The following is an 18,224-nucleotide window of genomic DNA, read 5'->3' on the forward strand; positions in this document are numbered from 1 at the left end:
AAAAAAAAAGTACAAACTCTGTCATTAGATATGAAAATGTCTCTATTTTCAATAGTAATTTTTGCCAATAAGCACATTTTTCTTCCTTCTTATTTGTCTTTTGTGTCTACATTTTACCCCTCCTATCCTCTCATCTCCACCATAAACTCTTATTTCAGAGGCAGAATTATGTTTGTTTTTGTTATTTAGCAAACAGTTAAAATGAATTGGCTGTTTTTTAGGCACAAGGGTTTGGGGAAGGGAAGAATTTGTTTAATTTTTTGGCATTTGTTGAGCTGCAAAACATCTGGAGGTATAAACTTGAAACTTGGCAGCTTTTGTACCTGAGCCAAGCCAAAACAGAAGAAAATTGATTCAATATTTGAAAGTAAAGTTATGAATGTATGTTTACATCTTTTGCAGACATGCAGTAGAACATTTTGTTTTGGTTTGAAGTTCAATCTTTTAAGCTAAGACTTTAATTAAAGAACTCTTAATTAAAGGTGTCTGAGTTGTAGTTGCCAGAACTAATAAAGTCCATTTTACTTTAATTTCTGGAGAAACTGGGTGAAGAGTTCTTTTTTGATAGAATTTCTTGCTACCCCCAACTCCCTCCCTAAGCTTGTAGGAAACAATTATGTAACAGTAAATTGCATAAATTATACTTGTGACTTTGTTAAAATCCCATCTTTCTGGTTAAGTTTCCCGTTTGAAGTAAAGCATTTTGTTTATTTGGTTTAAAATGGCTTACATCAGCCTCAAACTCATTGAATTTGAGGCCCAGAGAGGGCAAGTGGTTTGTCTGAGGTTACAAAGAGATCCTAAGGCTGCTGCCTCCTGGTTTAGCGCTGTTTCTACCTCACTGTCTCCTTGATGACTTAATTCTCTTAGATGATCTTCCCAGTGTCATTGGCTTTGGTCCTGTGTAATTATATATGCATGGTACATTGCACTGAGGAAAACAGTGATCACCCTGAGGCAAAGGAAAATTCAGAAGCTTCAGGAGATCCAAAAAGACGTATCCCAAAACTGACTTATTCCTGCCTCTCCTGCTGAGTTCTTACTTGTTTTTTCGTATTGTTTTCCACTCCTGCAGCTGTCCATGCTCAAGACTGATAACTAGTTTTCAGTATCCTTGATTTTACCTCTCAGAAAGAACCTATCTGTTTGCCCCCACCTTCCAATTCTGATCTCATCCCTGTGGTCGCATGCCCTTCTTATCCTCATGTCCGATTTTTCTGTTTCATTCTTAAAATCACGTTCACCTGCCCTTTCTCAATTTTCTCCTTCACCTGTCTTTCTCTCCTTTTCCCTGTCCCCCTATCTCTTCTTTCAGCATTTTCCTCTCCCACTTTCTCCCTCCTTTCTCTTTCCCTCAGGATATACATACAAAGTTGCACAGGACTCCCTTGACAGGAGCCAGAGTTATCTTTTTTTTTTTTTTTTTTTTTTTGAGACGGAGTTTCGCTCTTGTTACCCAGGCTGGAGTGCAATGGCACGATCTCGGCTCACCGCAACCTCCGCCTCCCGGGTTCAGGCAATTCTCCTGCCTCAGCCTCCTGAGTAGCTGGGATTACAGGCACGCACCACGATGCCCAGCTAATTTTTTGTAGTTTTTTTAGTAGAGACGGGGTTTCACCATGTTGACCAGGATGGTCTCGATCTCTTGACCTCGTGATCCACCTGCCTCGGCCTCCCACAGTGCTGGGATTCCAGGCTTGAGCCACCGCGCCCGGCCTCAGAGTTATCTTTTCTCCCTGTTAACTCAGCTGAAGGAACGACCTGGTGATGGGTGGTGCTGGGGAAGAGGAGAAAGACTTTCATTTAATTATTTTCTTAGCTGTTCTTTTCTATTATTTCTTCTTCAGGGTCTTTTCCCCCCAGGTCAAGGAGCCACAATTGGAGTTGATTTTATGATTAAGACAGTGGAGATTAATGGTGAAAAAGTAAAGGTAAGGTGCTAAATATTCACTAAGGTGGTCATGTGCCATGTGAGAGGTTAGGGAAAGTAGTGCTTTCGTAGCATTTATTAAATCTCCTAAATGAAACCCACATTGAAACAATGCACTCAGCCATAATAGCTTATTTTCAAACAGTTCTAGTCTTTTTATGGGGGAAGGAAATAATTTTGGATGATGTGTTTACAGATTAGAAGACAGAGAATGGCTAAGGCAAGTTTATCCTGTCTCCTGTCATGCCACAAGTGACATAAAGACAAGAAAGAAATTTCTTTTTGGATCTCTTGAGCTGGCCCAGTAAGCAGGTGCTACCTCCTCTAAACTGCAGCCCCACGAAAGAGCCTCCGGATTTCTACGTTTCATTATGGGTCATTTCATTATGAATCGCTTATTTAAATGATCCCGTTTTTTATCATATTCTTTTTTTTTTTAAATTTTCTTATCTCTGAAAAGGAAAGACACTAAATGAGGGATACAGGAAAGGATACATGCTGTCTACCCCCTGCTTCCTGCCCTTCCAGCCGTTGTGGCTTCTGGATGGTTTGGTACCTGGAAGAAGTGTGGTGTGTTCGCGAACAGGAGAAAGGAAAGAAAGTTTACTGAGTACCTGTGATCTGTCAGTGCCTCTGCTGGGTGCTTTTACATGTGTTATGTTTATCTTAGTCCTTACTGTAAACCTGTGAGCTAAGTGGTATTATCCTTGTTTTACTAGCTTCAGAGAGGTTAAAGAACTTACTTATCAATGGCTACACATAGATAAGTATAGGAAGGTGGGCAGTCAGGATATAATCCCGTTTCACCAACCAGTACACCCCACTGCCTTTCTGGGGTCTCCCCTGCCATGAAAGAAGAGGGGAAGAAAGGCAAACTAGGCCTATCACCTGGTGCAAGGAAAGGAGAAAGGTGATGGAAAGAAATGTGAAGCAAGACTAAATCACCTGGAAGGAGGGTGTTTGGCACTGTGCTCTACCTGTGGTTCAGAGTTACTGAAATTCCACCATGCACTCTTCAGAGCTAAGCCTTACAGCAAGAAGTGATACCCCATGCTGGGTACACTGGCTCACGCCTGTAATCCCAACACTTTGGGAGGCCAGGAGTTGGAGACATAGTGAGACTCCATCTCTTCAAAAGACAAAAAATTGTCTGGGCATGTTGACGTGCACCTGTAGTCCAGCTACTTGGTAGGCTGAGGTGAGAGCATTGTTTGAGCTTGGGAAGTTGAGTCTGCAGTGAGCTATGATTATGCCATTGCATGCCAGCCTGGTAACAGAGCAAGACTGCAGTGAGCCATGATCATGCCATTGCACTCCAGTCTGGGTGATAGAGCAGTTTTATCTCTGTGTGTGTGTGTGTGTGTGTGTGTGTGTGTGTGTGTGTGAGAGAGAGAGAGAGAGAGAGAGGAAGGGGAAAGAAAAGGAAGGAAGGAAGGAAGGTGGGGCAGGGAGGGAAGCAAAGGAAGGATAGTAGCACATCAGCAACACAATGAAAACTGGCATTTTAGAGTTCTACCTTGATTCCCAACCTAAGCATCCTATGTTTGAGTCCATTTATTTGCATCCTTCTCCCATATGTACATACTCTCCTTCCTTCGAGTGCCTTGGGAAGAGCAGAGAAGCTCCATAATGCTCTTCAGCATTTTCTAGATACTTGCCATCACAGAGAAGTGTTCAGGAGGAGGCCCTTGAGTCAGGGCCAGAAGCTCTCTCAGTGTCTCTTCCAGGCCTGACTCCTTAAAATAGCTCCTACTGCAGAGACATCCACACCAAATACAGCAGTAAATGGGGAGCAGGAATGCTGGAAGATAAAAGCAGGGTATGAAATCCATGTAAATGCTAACTAGAAAGTGAAAAAAAATAGTGTGTGGGGGTGGTGGAGAGAAGGAGCTAGGCTGTGGGGACAGGAAGAAGAGTGTGCTCAGGAGGCATTGAGGGGAAGCGTCTTTTGTAGCGTTCTGTTATCCTAGTGGAGCGGAGTTAGTTACCCAAGAAGTTGGGTAAAGATACCTACTGTTTCATGCATTTTACTTCCAGATGTTTTGGTTTTCCATTCGTGTGTGTGTGTGTGTATGTGTGTGTGTGTGTGAGAGTTCATTTATTTTATCAGAAATACTAGTGCCTACTACCTTCCAGGCACTGGCCATAAATAAGGGTGAATAAGGAATAGTCCCTGCTGTTAAAGAATAGGCTTATTTTTCTTTCCTGAATTCCCAGGCATAGATATTCCATTTATTCTACTTTCTGCAAACCTTATTTTAAAGTGCTTAGTGCTTATTACATTCTGCAAAAATTGATCTTTTTATAACATCTGACTCCACCATAAGGCCACAGGCTCCCCAAGAGCAAGGTTTGTGTCTTACTTATATTTGTATTCACAGCACACTTTCTGTCTCCAGTACCTCTTCAGGCTTCTAGAACTTTATCTATAAAAAGTGACAGTTGGCTCATCTCCCAAATCCAGTCGAAATCCACTTGCCTGTGATTCTTTCAAGCCCAGTATATAAAATAAAGCTACAGAATGGCCCTCTTCAACCACATTGATTTAAGGGCTTCATTAACATGTAGGCATATGAGGAATAACTTATTTAATCCTTTCTTAGAAAAGGGAAAAACTGCACAGTTGTCTTTTTTTTTTTTTTGGAGACAGAGTCTTGCTCTCTTGCCTAGGCTTGAGTGCAGTGGTGTAATCACAGCACTGCAGCTTTGACCTCCTAGGCTCAATTGATCCTCTCACCTCAGCCTCCCAAGTAGCTGGGACTACAGGTGTGTGCCACCACACTCAGCTATTTATTTTTATTTTTTGTAGAGATGGGGTCTCACTATGTTGCCATGCTGATCACTCCTGGGCTCAAGTAATCCTCCTGCCTTGGTCTAGAGTAATAAGCAAAACTCTAAACTCAGTTTAAACCATTTTAACCTTAGGATGTTAATCATAATAGAAATAGAAGATTTGTTGTCTCTCTCTCCAATCAGATCTATGTTCATAGTTAGGAGTCAGGAAAGTATATATTTGTTTCTTCAATCATCTGTCCGTCCATTCATTCTTCCATCCTGTATTGTAGTAAATGTTTTGTGCCAAGCGCTGTGGTAGTAAAGCATCACTGCCCCTTAGGAACTTACTAACATCTAGCTCCATCTGTGAAATCTCCTTTAATACCCTACTAATCTGTTGAGCAAAATTGATCAATTCCTCCCTTGTGATTCCACAATCCTTTGTTCATTTCGTTAGCCGTCGTTCAACTGTTTCTACCCCATACTATGTACTCCGCTAGGAAGGTACTGGGGGTATAAGGTCAAATAGAAGACAGCCTTTGCTCTCAAAGAACTCAGTAGTAGAGTAGTAAGCCAATGATTGCAATACATGTGACGGTGAGGCAATGGAGGTTAAGTAGTGGTGTGAAGAAGAGAGTGGACAAGCAATGTAGCCCCAAGCTAGAGGCGAGAGTGGTTAGAAAGTCCACGGCTGCAGTATTGAAAACATTGACAGGTATGAGACTAACAGCAGGGGACACTTTCTTCCTTTTTAATAGAACGTCTTATATTCTACTATAGTTAATTAACTGTGTGTTTCCTTCCTGTAGACTGTGAGCTTTTTGAAATCAGGGATGATTTTATTCATCTTTATATCCTCCCTGTGTTTTATTCATCTTTTTATACTCCCTGTGCCTAGCACAGTGCCTTGCATATATTAATGTCCTATACATGCTGAAACGTGCAAATGAATTGCAGAGAATGGCCAAACCAAGCTGAGTAACAAAGGCAGTAGAATATGAATATCCTCAATAATCAACTGTTAGGTAGAAACAGGCATCCCCCATGAGAAGGTAACATATCTTGTCATGGTCACACAATCACTTTTCTAGAAAATATTTCAGTGGCTTTAACCCTCAAAGTTGTTCTCAAGATGTGAGAACACACTTGATTTCTAATGCCGAACAGTACCTAAATTGCAATCGCAAGTGTTTTAGGGGCTCAGTGCAGCTTTCAAACAATAGTCTGTTATTCTAAGACACAACCTGGCAGAGAGGAACCATGTCCCTAGGTTTGAGGCAGAGAAGAGAAATCGCCTTTGTCCCAGCAAAAACCATAACATCTTTATGGTGGCCTTTAGCATACACAGGCTTTCATGTATATCATCAAAGACCAGCTGCAACTTCAGATCAAGGAGAGCCTTTGTGTGCTGCTGATTCATGGCAGGGACTACGGGTCACTCAGCAGTCTCTTTAGCCAAGCTGTTATGAGCAGAGGGTGACACCAACAGATTCCATCCTCTTTGGATACAGATGCACATTTAAATTAGTCTTTGGTGGCAACGGCAGCGTGGGAGCATGGAATGAGTCCTCAACTGGAAATAGAAGGCCTGGATGCCAAGTCCTAGCTTTGTGAGTAACCAGTTAGTTAGGAACCAGAGTTTCCATTAATACGGGGAGGTGTATACTTGCCTACCTCACTGGGTTGTTGTAAAGATTAAATGAGACTGCCAATAAATATTTGATCACCTCCTGTTTGTCAGGTGCTCTGTTTGATAAGTAAAATGGACCCTGACATCTCCCTCGTGAAGCTTTCAGTCTAGTGGGAAAGACAGCTATTAAACAAATTATTACAAATTTTACAAATAAATGATTCAGGCGTGTCAGGTGCCATGAGGGACAATGACAGGATGTATTGCAAGAAAGACTGTGTGGAATGGGGGGTGGGGAACCTAGCCTAATCTGAAGGTTCTGGAATGCCTTCCTGAGGAAGCAGTCTTATGTCCCTGAACATGAATACACCTGAGACCTGCAAAATGTGTGCAATTAGAAGGAAAGTGTATTATTTTCGTTGAAGTTCTTATTTTTCGAGACCCTGTGATTTGCTACACTTAGCAGCCTCTCAGGAGAATAGCTGTTTCAGTAGCTGTCTACTCTGTGCAGAAAATTCAGGGAGAATTAAGAAGTATTGTCTTCTTTGTTATTAGAATTATTAGTTACTAGGGCTTAGAACTGGTAGACAACTGCAGAAAAAGTGAACCTTTAGCAGGTTGTGTGTTAGTAACCACTTTTTGTAAAGAAATTATTAAAGCCCAAAGAGATTAAGTGACTTGGCCAAGGTCATAGAGCTTAAGAGACCTGAAGGGAAATTATATTGTCTGCCATGGCATTATTCCTGTTTTCTTTAACAAAGATAATATTTTAATACATTCATTGGAATTTTGAACTGGAAAAGTGATGAGGCTGGATCTCCCTCCAGTTGCTAACTAAATGCCAACAGTCACAGGTTAACAGCTTGCCCTGTCTCTTGCCTTTTGTAATAAGGCATTGTGGTTAAGAATGTGGACTCTGGGACCACAATGCCTGGTTGAATTGGTTCTGGGACATGCTGGCTATGAGATGCTGAAGAAGTTAATTAATCTCACTGTGCCTCAGTTTCTTCATGCAAGAAATGGGTATTGTAACAGTATCCACCTCATAGGGTTATTTTAAGGAATAAGTGAGTTACCACAGGTAAAATGCTTAGAATAGAGCTTGGCACATAATAAAGGCTTGATGAATTTTATGTTTTTTTTTTTAAGAATAAAAGGGAAACTCTTAACAAAGAAAAAACAAAACAAAACAAAATAAGCCCCTTTCCCTAACCAGAAACACACCCAACAATTCTTTCTTTTTAAGTGCTTTAAAATTTTTTTATTTTATTTTAGGGTAGAAAATAACCATGAAATTATTTGGGTAAAGGTGTTCCCATTTCCAAACTAAAACAAGGCAAAGCTTTTTTTTCTTTTTTTCTCCAACCTGATCCTTCTCTACCTGATTCTTCTCTTATGCCTTTATAGCTACAGATCTGGGACACAGCAGGTCAAGAGAGATTTCGGTCCATTACCCAGAGTTATTACCGAAGCGCCAATGCCTTGATCCTCACCTATGACATTACCTGTGAGGAATCCTTCCGTTGCCTTCCTGAGTGGCTGCGGGAGATAGAACAATATGCCAGCAACAAGGTCATCACTGTGTTAGTGGGTAAGTAAGGGCTAAAGAGGAGGGAAATTGATTTGTGGGCATCAGAGGATTTATAATCACGTAAAGCTCATACGTTGGTACCTTCCAAGAATATAGTTCATAGCTAATAGTTCATGCAGTCAACCTTCAGTTCTTCTGTAATTGAAAATGAAATAGGTCCTTTCCCATGGTGACGGTTTAGAAAAATAAAGTAGAAAACATTGCTGATTGATTTTTCTATCAATGTAGGCTCTAGGGAAGAAGTTGGATGGCCATGAAAGTTATGTGAGCTGCTAAAAATTTTAAAAGTCTAATTACAAGATGACAGAAAAGGCTGTTCTAGAAGAAAACTATCTTTTAAGTTGATAAGGAATTCATTATTGAAGCAATTGTTTATTGCCTAAAAAACGGATTTTAGTTATTCTTCCTTCCTAACATTTAGCCTTCCTAACATTTAGGCTGATTTGAGAAATTCTATGTTTCACAAAGAATCCAGTAAGGGAAATGCTGTGGTTTATTTCATCTTGTAGGAGAATAAAATCTCTATTTAGTATGAGGGAAAGCATAAAACAACCATAGATTTTCTATGGTGACAGATATACGCATTGAAATGGACCAGATCATTAAACACTTTTCTATTTGTAGTGAAAAATATTAGTAACCATTTGATTGTTAACACATTTTCTTCCTAGACAGGGACGTTGCTATATAGTCTAGCAATACCTGAATTTTGGAAATTTGAGTAGAGAGCCTTAGAAGCATTGTTAAGTTACAAATTATGGTTAACAATAATAAGCTCAGAAAAGACTTTAGTGTTATAATTGGTATATATGTGTCAGGAATGATACTAGGAACTTTCTGTGTTGTGATCCCTAATTTACAGATAAGGGACCACGACTCAAAGAGGTGAAGTTCTTTTCCCAAGGTCGCACAGCATGTAAGATCAACTCCAAGCCCTGTAGCTGTCCAGCTGTAATAGGTTATGTTGTAACAAATTGCTGGACTTCTCCTTCAGGCTGCTGGGTGAAGCACCTGCGTTTCTATGAGCTAGTGCTCCCTGTAAATGCCTCTTGTACAATGGTGAACCTTTGCCATGGAGCATTTGAGAGGTCTGCATTTGTACTTTCTATTTTGCAGAAAGCCTTTGGGAACTTGAGTCAAAGTGTTACTACTTGGGATTTTATCTAAGGAAGTTAAGTGAAGATTTGAGGGGAGATAATTAGTTCAATTTGAAAGAGGAATTGGCTTAAAAAAAGTTTTACTATGGAAAATTTCAAACATACACAAAAGTATAGTAAATTCCCAGCTTCCACAGTTACCAACCCATGACCAATCTTATTTTATCTCTTCCTTAACAATGCTGTCCACCTTCTCCCTCAGATTATTTTTAAGCAAATCTCAGATGTTGTATTAATTCATGTTTCAATGTCTGTGTATATCTCTAATAGATTTTTAAAAAGAAAACCTAACCTCAATGCCATTTTTACACCTAAAATATCTTTACAATTTCTTAGTAGCCTTAAAAACTTAGTATTCAGATTTCCCTGATTGACTCATGAATTTTTTTTGTTTGTTCAAATCAAGATCCAAATAAGGCCCAGAAGCCAGGCATGATGGCTCACACCTGTAATTTCAGTGCTTTGGGAAACTGAGACAGGAGGATTGCTTGAGCCCAGCAGTTCAGACCAGCCTGGGCAACATAGTGAGATTAGCCAGGCATGGTGGTATATACCTGTGGTCCCAACTACTCAGGAAGCTGAGGCAGGAGGATCATGTGACCCCAGAAGTTGAAGGCTGCAGTGAGCTATGATTGTACCACTGCATTCAGGCCTGGGTGACAAAACCAGACTCTGTCTCAAAAAANAAAAAAAAAAAAAGAATGCCAACTAAGGTCCATATGCTGTAATTGATGGCTATGTCTTTTCATCCTTTTTTCTGAAAGTTCCACTCACATTTTTTTTCTCCCTTAGAATTTATTGCTAATGCATTGTTTGTCCTATAGGCTTTACAAGTCTAAATTTTGTTTTATCACCCCTGAGGTATCATTTGACATCACCTCCATCACTTACATTTCTTGCAGATTTGTAGATAAGTCTAGAGGCCTGATGAGAGTCAGGGTTTCTTTGGTTTTCTTTTTAGATAAAACACTACATACATCTTACTCTGAGGTATACTTCTCATAGGACAGGCAAGAAGAATGCTTGATTCTTTCTTTTTATTCACCACTTTTCAAGATAGCGAGTTGGTTCTCCAGTATCTTCTAAGAGTAACTGTTGACATCTGTTCATATTTGCAATATTATTATAAATTTATAGATTTAAATAAATTTAATGGGCTGGGTGAGGTGGCTCACCCTTGTAATTTCCAGCACTTTAGGAGGCCAATGTAGGTGGATCATTTGAGGTCAGGAGTTTGAGACCAGCCTGGGCAATATGGTTAAACCTCATCTCTACTAAAATATACAAAAAATTAGCTGGGCATGGTGGTATATGCCTATAATCCGAGCTACTGGGGAGGCTGAGGCAGGAGAATCTCTTGAACCCGGGAGGTGGAGCTTGCAGTCGGCTGAGGTCATGCCACTGCACTCTAGCCTGGGCGACAGAGCAAGACTCTGCCCCAATAAATAAATAAATTAATTAATTAATTTGATGTATTTCAGTCCCTTGCACTTATTATAATTGATGCAGCCATTGTTCCAACTTTGACAGTGGGAGCTTCTTCAAATGGGCTCCTGAGTCGTTTTTGGCATGACCACAGGAATGTTGGATAATTTTTTTGTTTTCTGGTATGGCAAGTGTTCCAGCCACATCTTGTACATTTCTTACCCCAGACCTTAAATTAGCCCTTTCTTCAAGAAGTGCTTTCTTTTAAATGGGAAGTCATATTTAGAGGCCACAACCTTGGTGTTAGGAGTCCTCCTGTAGCGGGTTGGCCATTGTTTTCTTTCAGTGGACAGAGCTTGTGTGTATGTGTACATGTGTGTGATGTATTCTATAGTATCCACAAGAGGGTTGTCCTATTAGGTTCTGCTAGCATTCCGACTCACAAGACTGCTATAGACCACATGCGACATCATGTTCACTTACAAGGACACAGGACAGGAAGCACAGCTTAACAGCAGATCAGCATCTGGCATCCCTCTTCAGTGGAAGTAATCCTAGCAGCAGTCCATGTACCTTTCCAGGACCTCCTACCCAGTCCCCAACCCCCAGACAATTCTAGTGTGAGGGAACAAGGCTCATGTCAAACAAATGGAAGATCTGCCTTGGCCTAGCAGCCTAAATACCCCATAGGAGCCTATATTTATTATAACTCCACAATCATAACTCTCAGAGTCTCTTCCAGGGAAGTCACCACATTCAGGGAAGCCCAAAGTTATGGCTTTCCATTAGGTATTTACAAATTCATAGATAGAATTCCCAGGCCAGAAGTAATTTATCAATGAGGTGTCATTTTTACCATAAGCAGCGTTGCCAGGTAATAAAATTGACACATCTTTGTCAAGTTTCCTGGAAAATAAAGGTAGGTAGAAAACTTTTTAAAGATAAAATACATCATGAATTATTCATACTGATACTTCTATTTATAATTCAGGACTGCAGAAATTTTACTTAACCTCATTAATCTTATATTTCCTTTTTCCTATGTCAAAAGTCCCGTGATCCTAATGATACCAGCATAATTACTCATTTGCTTTATCCCGTAATATACAGACAGCAACCTCAGAATAATAATACCAACAGTACCACCAACAAGATGATTACCTAAACAGTTCAAGATTTTGCCTTCAATTCTTTTTGTCCTTAGGCTGTATACCAGTGGGGATGCACATTTAAATTACTGTATCTCAAACACCTTGAAATAATTACTCTGTTGGCCTAGCTTGGTGGCACATGCCTATAATTCCATCACTTCTGGAGGTCAAGGCAGGTGGATTGCATGAGCTCACAAGTTTAAGACCAGCCTGGACACTGTGGCGAAACCCTGTCTCTGCAAAAAATATTTCTAAAATTAGCTGGACATGGTAGTCCACGTCTGTAGTCCCAGCTACTTAGGAGGCTGAGGTGGGAGGGGATGGCTTGAGCCCAGGAGGCAGAGTTTGCAGCAAGTCAAGATCATACCACTGCACTCCAGCCTGGGCAATAGAGCCAGACCTTGTCTCAGTTAAAAGAAAAAAAGGGTTACACTCTGTGTGGTTATTCCACATATGATGAACATGTTCATTTGTTTAATTTTGCTTTCAGTTTTTAGGGATTGCTTTTTAAATTTAATTTTGAAATTAATTGTGTAATTATAATAAAGCATTTTTAAGTTCCTAAAGTAAAATCTACAAAACAGAGTATATTCAGAGAAGTCTGCTTTCTATTCCTTTCACCTCAACCCTGTTCCTTTCCTAGGTAACCATTTTCTTTTAAATTAAGATGTTGGTTTATTCTTCTATTAAAAGATAAAGAAATAAAATATGCATATGATGTATGTATTCATATCCTTCCCTTTTTCTTGGATAGACAGTGCATGTTGTATATACTTTTCTCTGCTTTGCTTTTTTTTTTTTTTTTTTTTTTTTTATTAGTTTTTTTTGTGTGTGTTGTTTTTTTTTTTTTGCTTAATAGTGTATCCCAGTGTTTCCTTTGCATGGCGTTATATAGAAATACTCCTAATCGATTTTTACAACAGCAAATCCTCTGTTTTGTGGATGGGCCATAGTATATTCAGTCAGTGCCCTACTGATGGATATTTGGGTTGTCTCCAGTTCCTTGCCATTATGAATGGCACTCATATTTTAAAGTAAACATTTTGGTAATCACAGTCACATTTGCTTTGCTTTACTCGCCCATCTGTCTGGTTTGACTTCAGATCTGGAGTTGAATTTTGATGCTTCTCAGCCTGCACAAAGTCAAATGATGATTCTTTGTTTGATTTTACTACTGTTATAGGCAACAAGATTGATCTGGCTGAAAGGAGAGAGGTCTCCCAGCAGCGAGCTGAAGAATTCTCAGAAGCTCAGGACATGTATTATCTGGAGACCTCAGCCAAGGAATCTGATAATGTGGAGAAACTCTTCCTTGACTTAGCATGCCGACTCATCAGTGAAGCCAGACAGAACACACTTGTGAACAATGTATCCTCACCCTTACCTGGAGAAGGGAAAAGCATCAGCTATTTGACTTGTTGTAATTTCAACTAAAGGCTGAGGCACAGAGAAGCAAAAGGAATCAGCGACTGCCCTGATGGGCCACGAGATGCTGGGGAGATCTGGCGATGACTGTGGCTCCCGCTCTCAGACCTTCTGACTCCTGTGGGCTCCTGAGCTTACAAAAAGCATGGCAGGCCAAGGGCCTCGACCACAGGCCAGCATTAGCAGAACATATAATGGTTTCACCCTTTTGCAGTCTGGAGTTGGAGCAAGGAGAAAATTGCACTAGGCACTCCATGATCTGCAGAGCATGTTGCTTTTGTTTTTTTAAAAAGCAAGTAAAAGCGCATTCCCGAACAGAGTCCAGGGGGAAATGTACTGTAGGGATCCCTCCTGCACATCAGTGGGTGCATGTGGGAGCTGTTCTTTAGGGCTTCGGTGGTAATCTTCTGGGGGCCCTGGTTTTCTTGTCTACCAGATAAACCAAAACTGGGAAGGCCAAGTACAGTCTCTGTGGTACGTCTTGATGACCCCATGGAGATTTTGCAAAGTGTTATTTCTCTTGTCCACAGGCACTTTCAAGAACTTTGGGATGTAAAAATGAAATGAAACCTTTACCCATGACCAACAGTAACAATCATTGTTTTAATAATATATACAAGCTCCATGACTCCTTTTGGTGCTAATGATTCTGCTATTTCACAGACCAAACGTTTTAGTACATTGATGTCCTTAAATGTATTATATAGAAATAAAAAAATGGGGGAAGACCATGAATCAGCACTCTTTCTCAAAGTCTCATTACTACCTTTTTAAAGGTGGATTTTTGGGAAAAGAGAATACTTTTCCTTTTATGTTCCCCTCTGAATCTCTACCATTCTGCTCTCTTGTCTCTCCAGCCCTTTAAGTAAATGAAAAAGTTTGCAAACTGAAAAATAAATAAATAAATAAATGTTTTTGATGATATTCTAATATAAAAGCTTAGCTCTAAGACATTTTGAGTAGTATGAGGAAACAGACCAGATATGACCAAAATACTGTGGATTAAGGGACTGTAGTGCAGGGCTCCAAGCAGAGCACAGTCCTTGATAGTAGGTCACATCTTTTACTTCCTGGTACTCTCCATCTTGGACAGACCAAGGCTTAGGATTTTGTAGATTTTTTTAGTATGATAAGTGAGAATAGCAACAGATGAAAAGTCTCACGACCCATTTTTATATCTTTGATGATAACCTGAGAAAAATTCTGCTTGTGGAAGCAGATCGAACTATCATTTTTTCCCCTCCTTCTTGTAATAATGTTACCCTCAGATGCTTAACCATACATTCTTCCTTTTTTCTTTCTCTTTTCCTCTGTTTTTCTGGTCTCTCCTTTTCTTCTTCCCTCCTTCCCTCCCTCCCTCCCTTTTTCCTTCCCTCCCACCCATATATGCATGTGTTACTGCGAATCTCCAATTCAAATGGAGGTGTATATGCCTTTACTTAGCCAATTTTAAAACAGGACTCAAAATGGAAGATGTGCTGCTGAATATATGTTTCTGTTTCTTCAGTGCCATACTTTGATAGCTTCCAATTTGTTCACTGATATAAATGCAAATTGGGAAAATAATTAAGCCTGTATGCTGTTGATGCTGTCAGATGTTTCTGTAGCTTGCTGCTTAGCATAACTGAGGGATGAGTAATGGAATAAGGATATGATGTGTAATTCCACTGTTGCTGTAGATGGTGACAATCTCAGTCCTGATATGTTGATGTTTGAAAGCTATTTAATTGTAAAGAAATGAGTCATGTAGAAACATGTTCATAAAGCATTTCTAGCATTTCTCTAGCAGATTCCAGATTGACCAGTCTCTTGCACATGGGATTATGCATATTTTTTAAGGGACTGATAACTTTTGATTGGCCTCACTGTGTTTTCCTGATCCTGTGGGAAAGAGAAAGGGATCCCAGAAGTTTGTTTTTCTTTTAGAATCAGTCTCTGCAGGAAAGGAAAGTCATTTTAATAAAACCAAAATAATTTATAATAATTGTTGCCTTTCCCTCCCCATCCTCTCCACTAAGCCAGCAACTAAAGGTATTCAGAAATCAAGTTAATCAAGGTGGGTAAAATAACTTTTTTAAACTGGAAGGAAATGTTCCTAAGTTTAGATTCATTACCTGTCATTTAGGGCAAAAATCCAGTGCACCCAGCACATTATGACCCAACTTTGTCTCACAGTAGCAAGTGCTGAAAATAAAGTTGCTTTGTGAACTTAGAGGAAGTGGCTGTGTTAGATTGGACTGATTTGATTGCAGAATAACACCTTTTAGGGCCACACTTATGTTATTCACTAGGGGTTAGTCTTCTCTGTATATCCATGGCCAGACTGGGAATGGGATTAAAAAGCTGTGAGGTCTTGGCCTCTTTCTTCCCTGTTGCTCCTCCCAGCCTTTCTATAACTTACCATCCATGGCCCATCAGCAGAAACACATGAGAATGTGGGACTTTGTTTCTTTTTTTCTTAGTTGTGTGAATTCCAGATTAGGCCTTATGGATGCTTGTCTACTAATATATCTCAAGTTTGAAAACAATCCCTGACAATATTGTAGGTGCAATAGATATTAGTCGAATAAATATTTAAGTGCCAAGATCAGGGGGAGGCTTTTTTTGATTAAACAGAAATCCCTTTAAGTAGAACTTAATAAAGGACACTAATTACAGTCATCTTAATCCAGGCCAGGACCTAAATTTATTGGTTTGCCTAACAGTCTTATTGCCATGGCAGTATTTGCTAAGATGAGTCTTTAGATAAAAATGAATTCTCATTTAGCGGTGGATGAAAAAAGAGAAATTGCTTTATCATAGTTTAATTCGGCTTTGGTCTGCTAAGACTACCAGGGTTCGTGTATTCCTCCATTTTTGGTGTGATCTTTTTCTTCTTTCAATAAAGTTATTAAATATATGGCAAAACTTTTTTAGTTTCCAATGAAAAATGCATGATACTCATGTCATGGAATCAGGCTTGGGGAAATCTATGAAATAAAAATTTGCTGATAATGATATTTCATTATGGCTTTGTGTAGACTATATCCTCAAAGGATTTTGTGCTTCTTTGCCCATAGAAGGCTTTTTCTCCCATTGTATGCTTTTATTAAATCTGTTGAATTATATTAATATTTTTTGAATTTGCATGGCCAATTACTTTTTAGTGGATTACTTACATTAGGCTGTGGGCTCTTCCTGGCCTTTCTTGTTCCCAGTCTTTTAATCATTTCATGTTTTTATCTCTCCCTGAGTAAAGTGGCAAGAAAACTAAAATGAAAGTTAAATAGATTGATTTGACAATGTGTCTGTTCTTATTTAGAGTTTATAAGGAGGGTAGAAATCATTGACCAAAATAAGATTTTTGGATCAAGATTATTTACTTTAAGCCATTTAGACTTGTTGGCCAGAGACACCACATTTAACAAAGGACTGGGTTCTTAACTTCTTTCATTCATGAATATATATACCTCGGGAGGACACTGGTGACAGAGTTATGCCAATGATTTGCCATATTACCCTCTAAGCTAGCCCGTAATTCTACCAGATCTCACACCAAGTTTCAGGTCATGACTCATACTGAGTAAATATCAGTTGTAAATGGTTTTGAATTGGTCTTCCTACTAAAGTGAAACATCTCCCTTTAAACCAAGCCACATGAATGAAATATCATAATCAGAAAAAAAGTTTCTTTTTTTTTTTTTTTTTTTTTTCATAGCAAACCAATGGCCTTCTCCACTAAGCCAGCAACTAATGGTACTCAGAAAACAAGTTAATCAAAGTGGGCAGAACTTTTTGAACTGTGAGGAAATGTTCCTAAGTTTAGATTTATTACCTGTCATTTAGGCAAAAATCTAATTTTTTTTTTAAATTTCTTAATCCTGTAGAACCCTGTATTTCATGGTAATGAGTATTTAGGGATCATTGCTCTATTAGTCTCTGGGAGAGATCGTCTAGGGTTTGCCATTTCTTTTTTTCTAGAATTTTGTTGTTGTTTTAACTGCAACTGGTTACTTTTCTCAACCGTGGTCCTGACATGTTTATACTATGATGCTTTTGAGACTTAGCTAAAGAATTAAAAGCCGTAAAACAACATTTGCTTCTCATCCTTCAGTCAAATGTGTTCCATTTAAGCAGTATGGTTAAATACTAATTTTGGGATATGTTTTCTTTACTTTCTTTTTGGATTTCATTTCTGTGACATGAGCCTATTTGTGTTTGGAAGGAAAGATGCCTTCCTTTACATTCTTCACACTGGTAATTTTTTCATACTGAACTAAGAAATTATCATCCCTTCAAAACACATTAATATAGCAATGTTAGAGTAAGGGAGATGGCATTTCATTTCCTCTCCTTAGTTCCATTACGTTGGAATGTTATTGTCATTTCCAGAAGCCATACTTTGAAATTAAAAACAAATTGAGGCATTACCAGCCCGCTGAAAGGATTTTATTTTTTTATTTTTTTTTCGCCACTCCCCTCCCCTGAAGGAATTTTAAATGCAAGACATTTAAAGAATATTTGAAGGATTTGGGGAGATTTTGGTTAGGAAAAAAAGGGGACTATAATTAGTGCATTAGAGCAAGATGCTCTGTGGTTCAGAGGTGGAATGAGGCCCACTGAATGAGGCTGTAGGGACACAGATTTGGGTTCCATGTCAGGGAGACAGTTCTCAAAAAGTTGGTTCACTATGGGACAGGTTGCTTCAGGTAATAGCCTCTGTCAAGCAGAGGCTACGTAAGAGGCTGGCAAAGATGTGGAGAGGATCCAGTTGGTTGGAGACTGGAGCAGGTAACTTATTAACCTAAATTCCATGTTGTGTGTAGTATTTTGCCCCTCATAACATGTTTGATTAAATATTTGTTAATCCATAGCTAATGATTTTTTAAATGGGGCCTTGTTCTTCTGCCACAAGTGCATCCCACCTTCATCTTTCAGGGAAGAGGTTGGTTGCATGTTGTTAGGCCAAGAGACTGGCCCTCCATTATGCCCCATGGTGGACTTGCCTTGTCAGTCCATTCACTGATGTCCTGTTGAAATCACAAATTGGTTCTTGAGTTAAAAATATTGTTTTAGTAGAAGTTACATGAAATTATTTATCACTTGCCAAACATAGGCCTTTAATAAATAATGGGTGTCTCCTTCATGATTTTAGGATAGG

At 39.3% G+C, this 18,224-nt stretch overlaps 1 protein-coding gene across 6 annotated transcripts in view; it reads left to right on the plus strand.

Annotated features, from left to right (window-relative positions):
• RAB30 (RAB30, member RAS oncogene family) overlaps positions 1-17,153 on the plus strand; it is a 94,686-nt gene extending 77,533 nt beyond the window's left edge. For 4 of the 6 annotated variants that reach the window (XM_017544928.2, XM_037744442.1, XM_017544929.2 and 1 more), the window contains 3 exons: positions 1,848-1,931; positions 7,743-7,926; positions 12,843-17,153. In XM_017544928.2, coding sequence (XP_017400417.1) covers positions 1,848-1,931; positions 7,743-7,926; positions 12,843-13,093 — 519 coding nt within the window. In that variant the 3' untranslated portion in view covers positions 13,094-17,153. The remainder of the gene's footprint in view (positions 1-1,847; positions 1,932-7,742; positions 7,927-12,842) is intronic. The other 2 variants (XM_017544931.2, XM_017544930.2) reach the window with 1 other exon arrangement.
• Positions 17,154-18,224: the final 1,071 nt, after the last annotated feature.

Source organism: Cebus imitator, unplaced genomic scaffold, assembly GCF_001604975.1.
Source record: "Cebus imitator isolate Cc_AM_T3 unplaced genomic scaffold, Cebus_imitator-1.0 Scaffold174, whole genome shotgun sequence".
Classification (NCBI taxonomy): Eukaryota; Metazoa; Chordata; class Mammalia; order Primates; family Cebidae; genus Cebus; species Cebus imitator.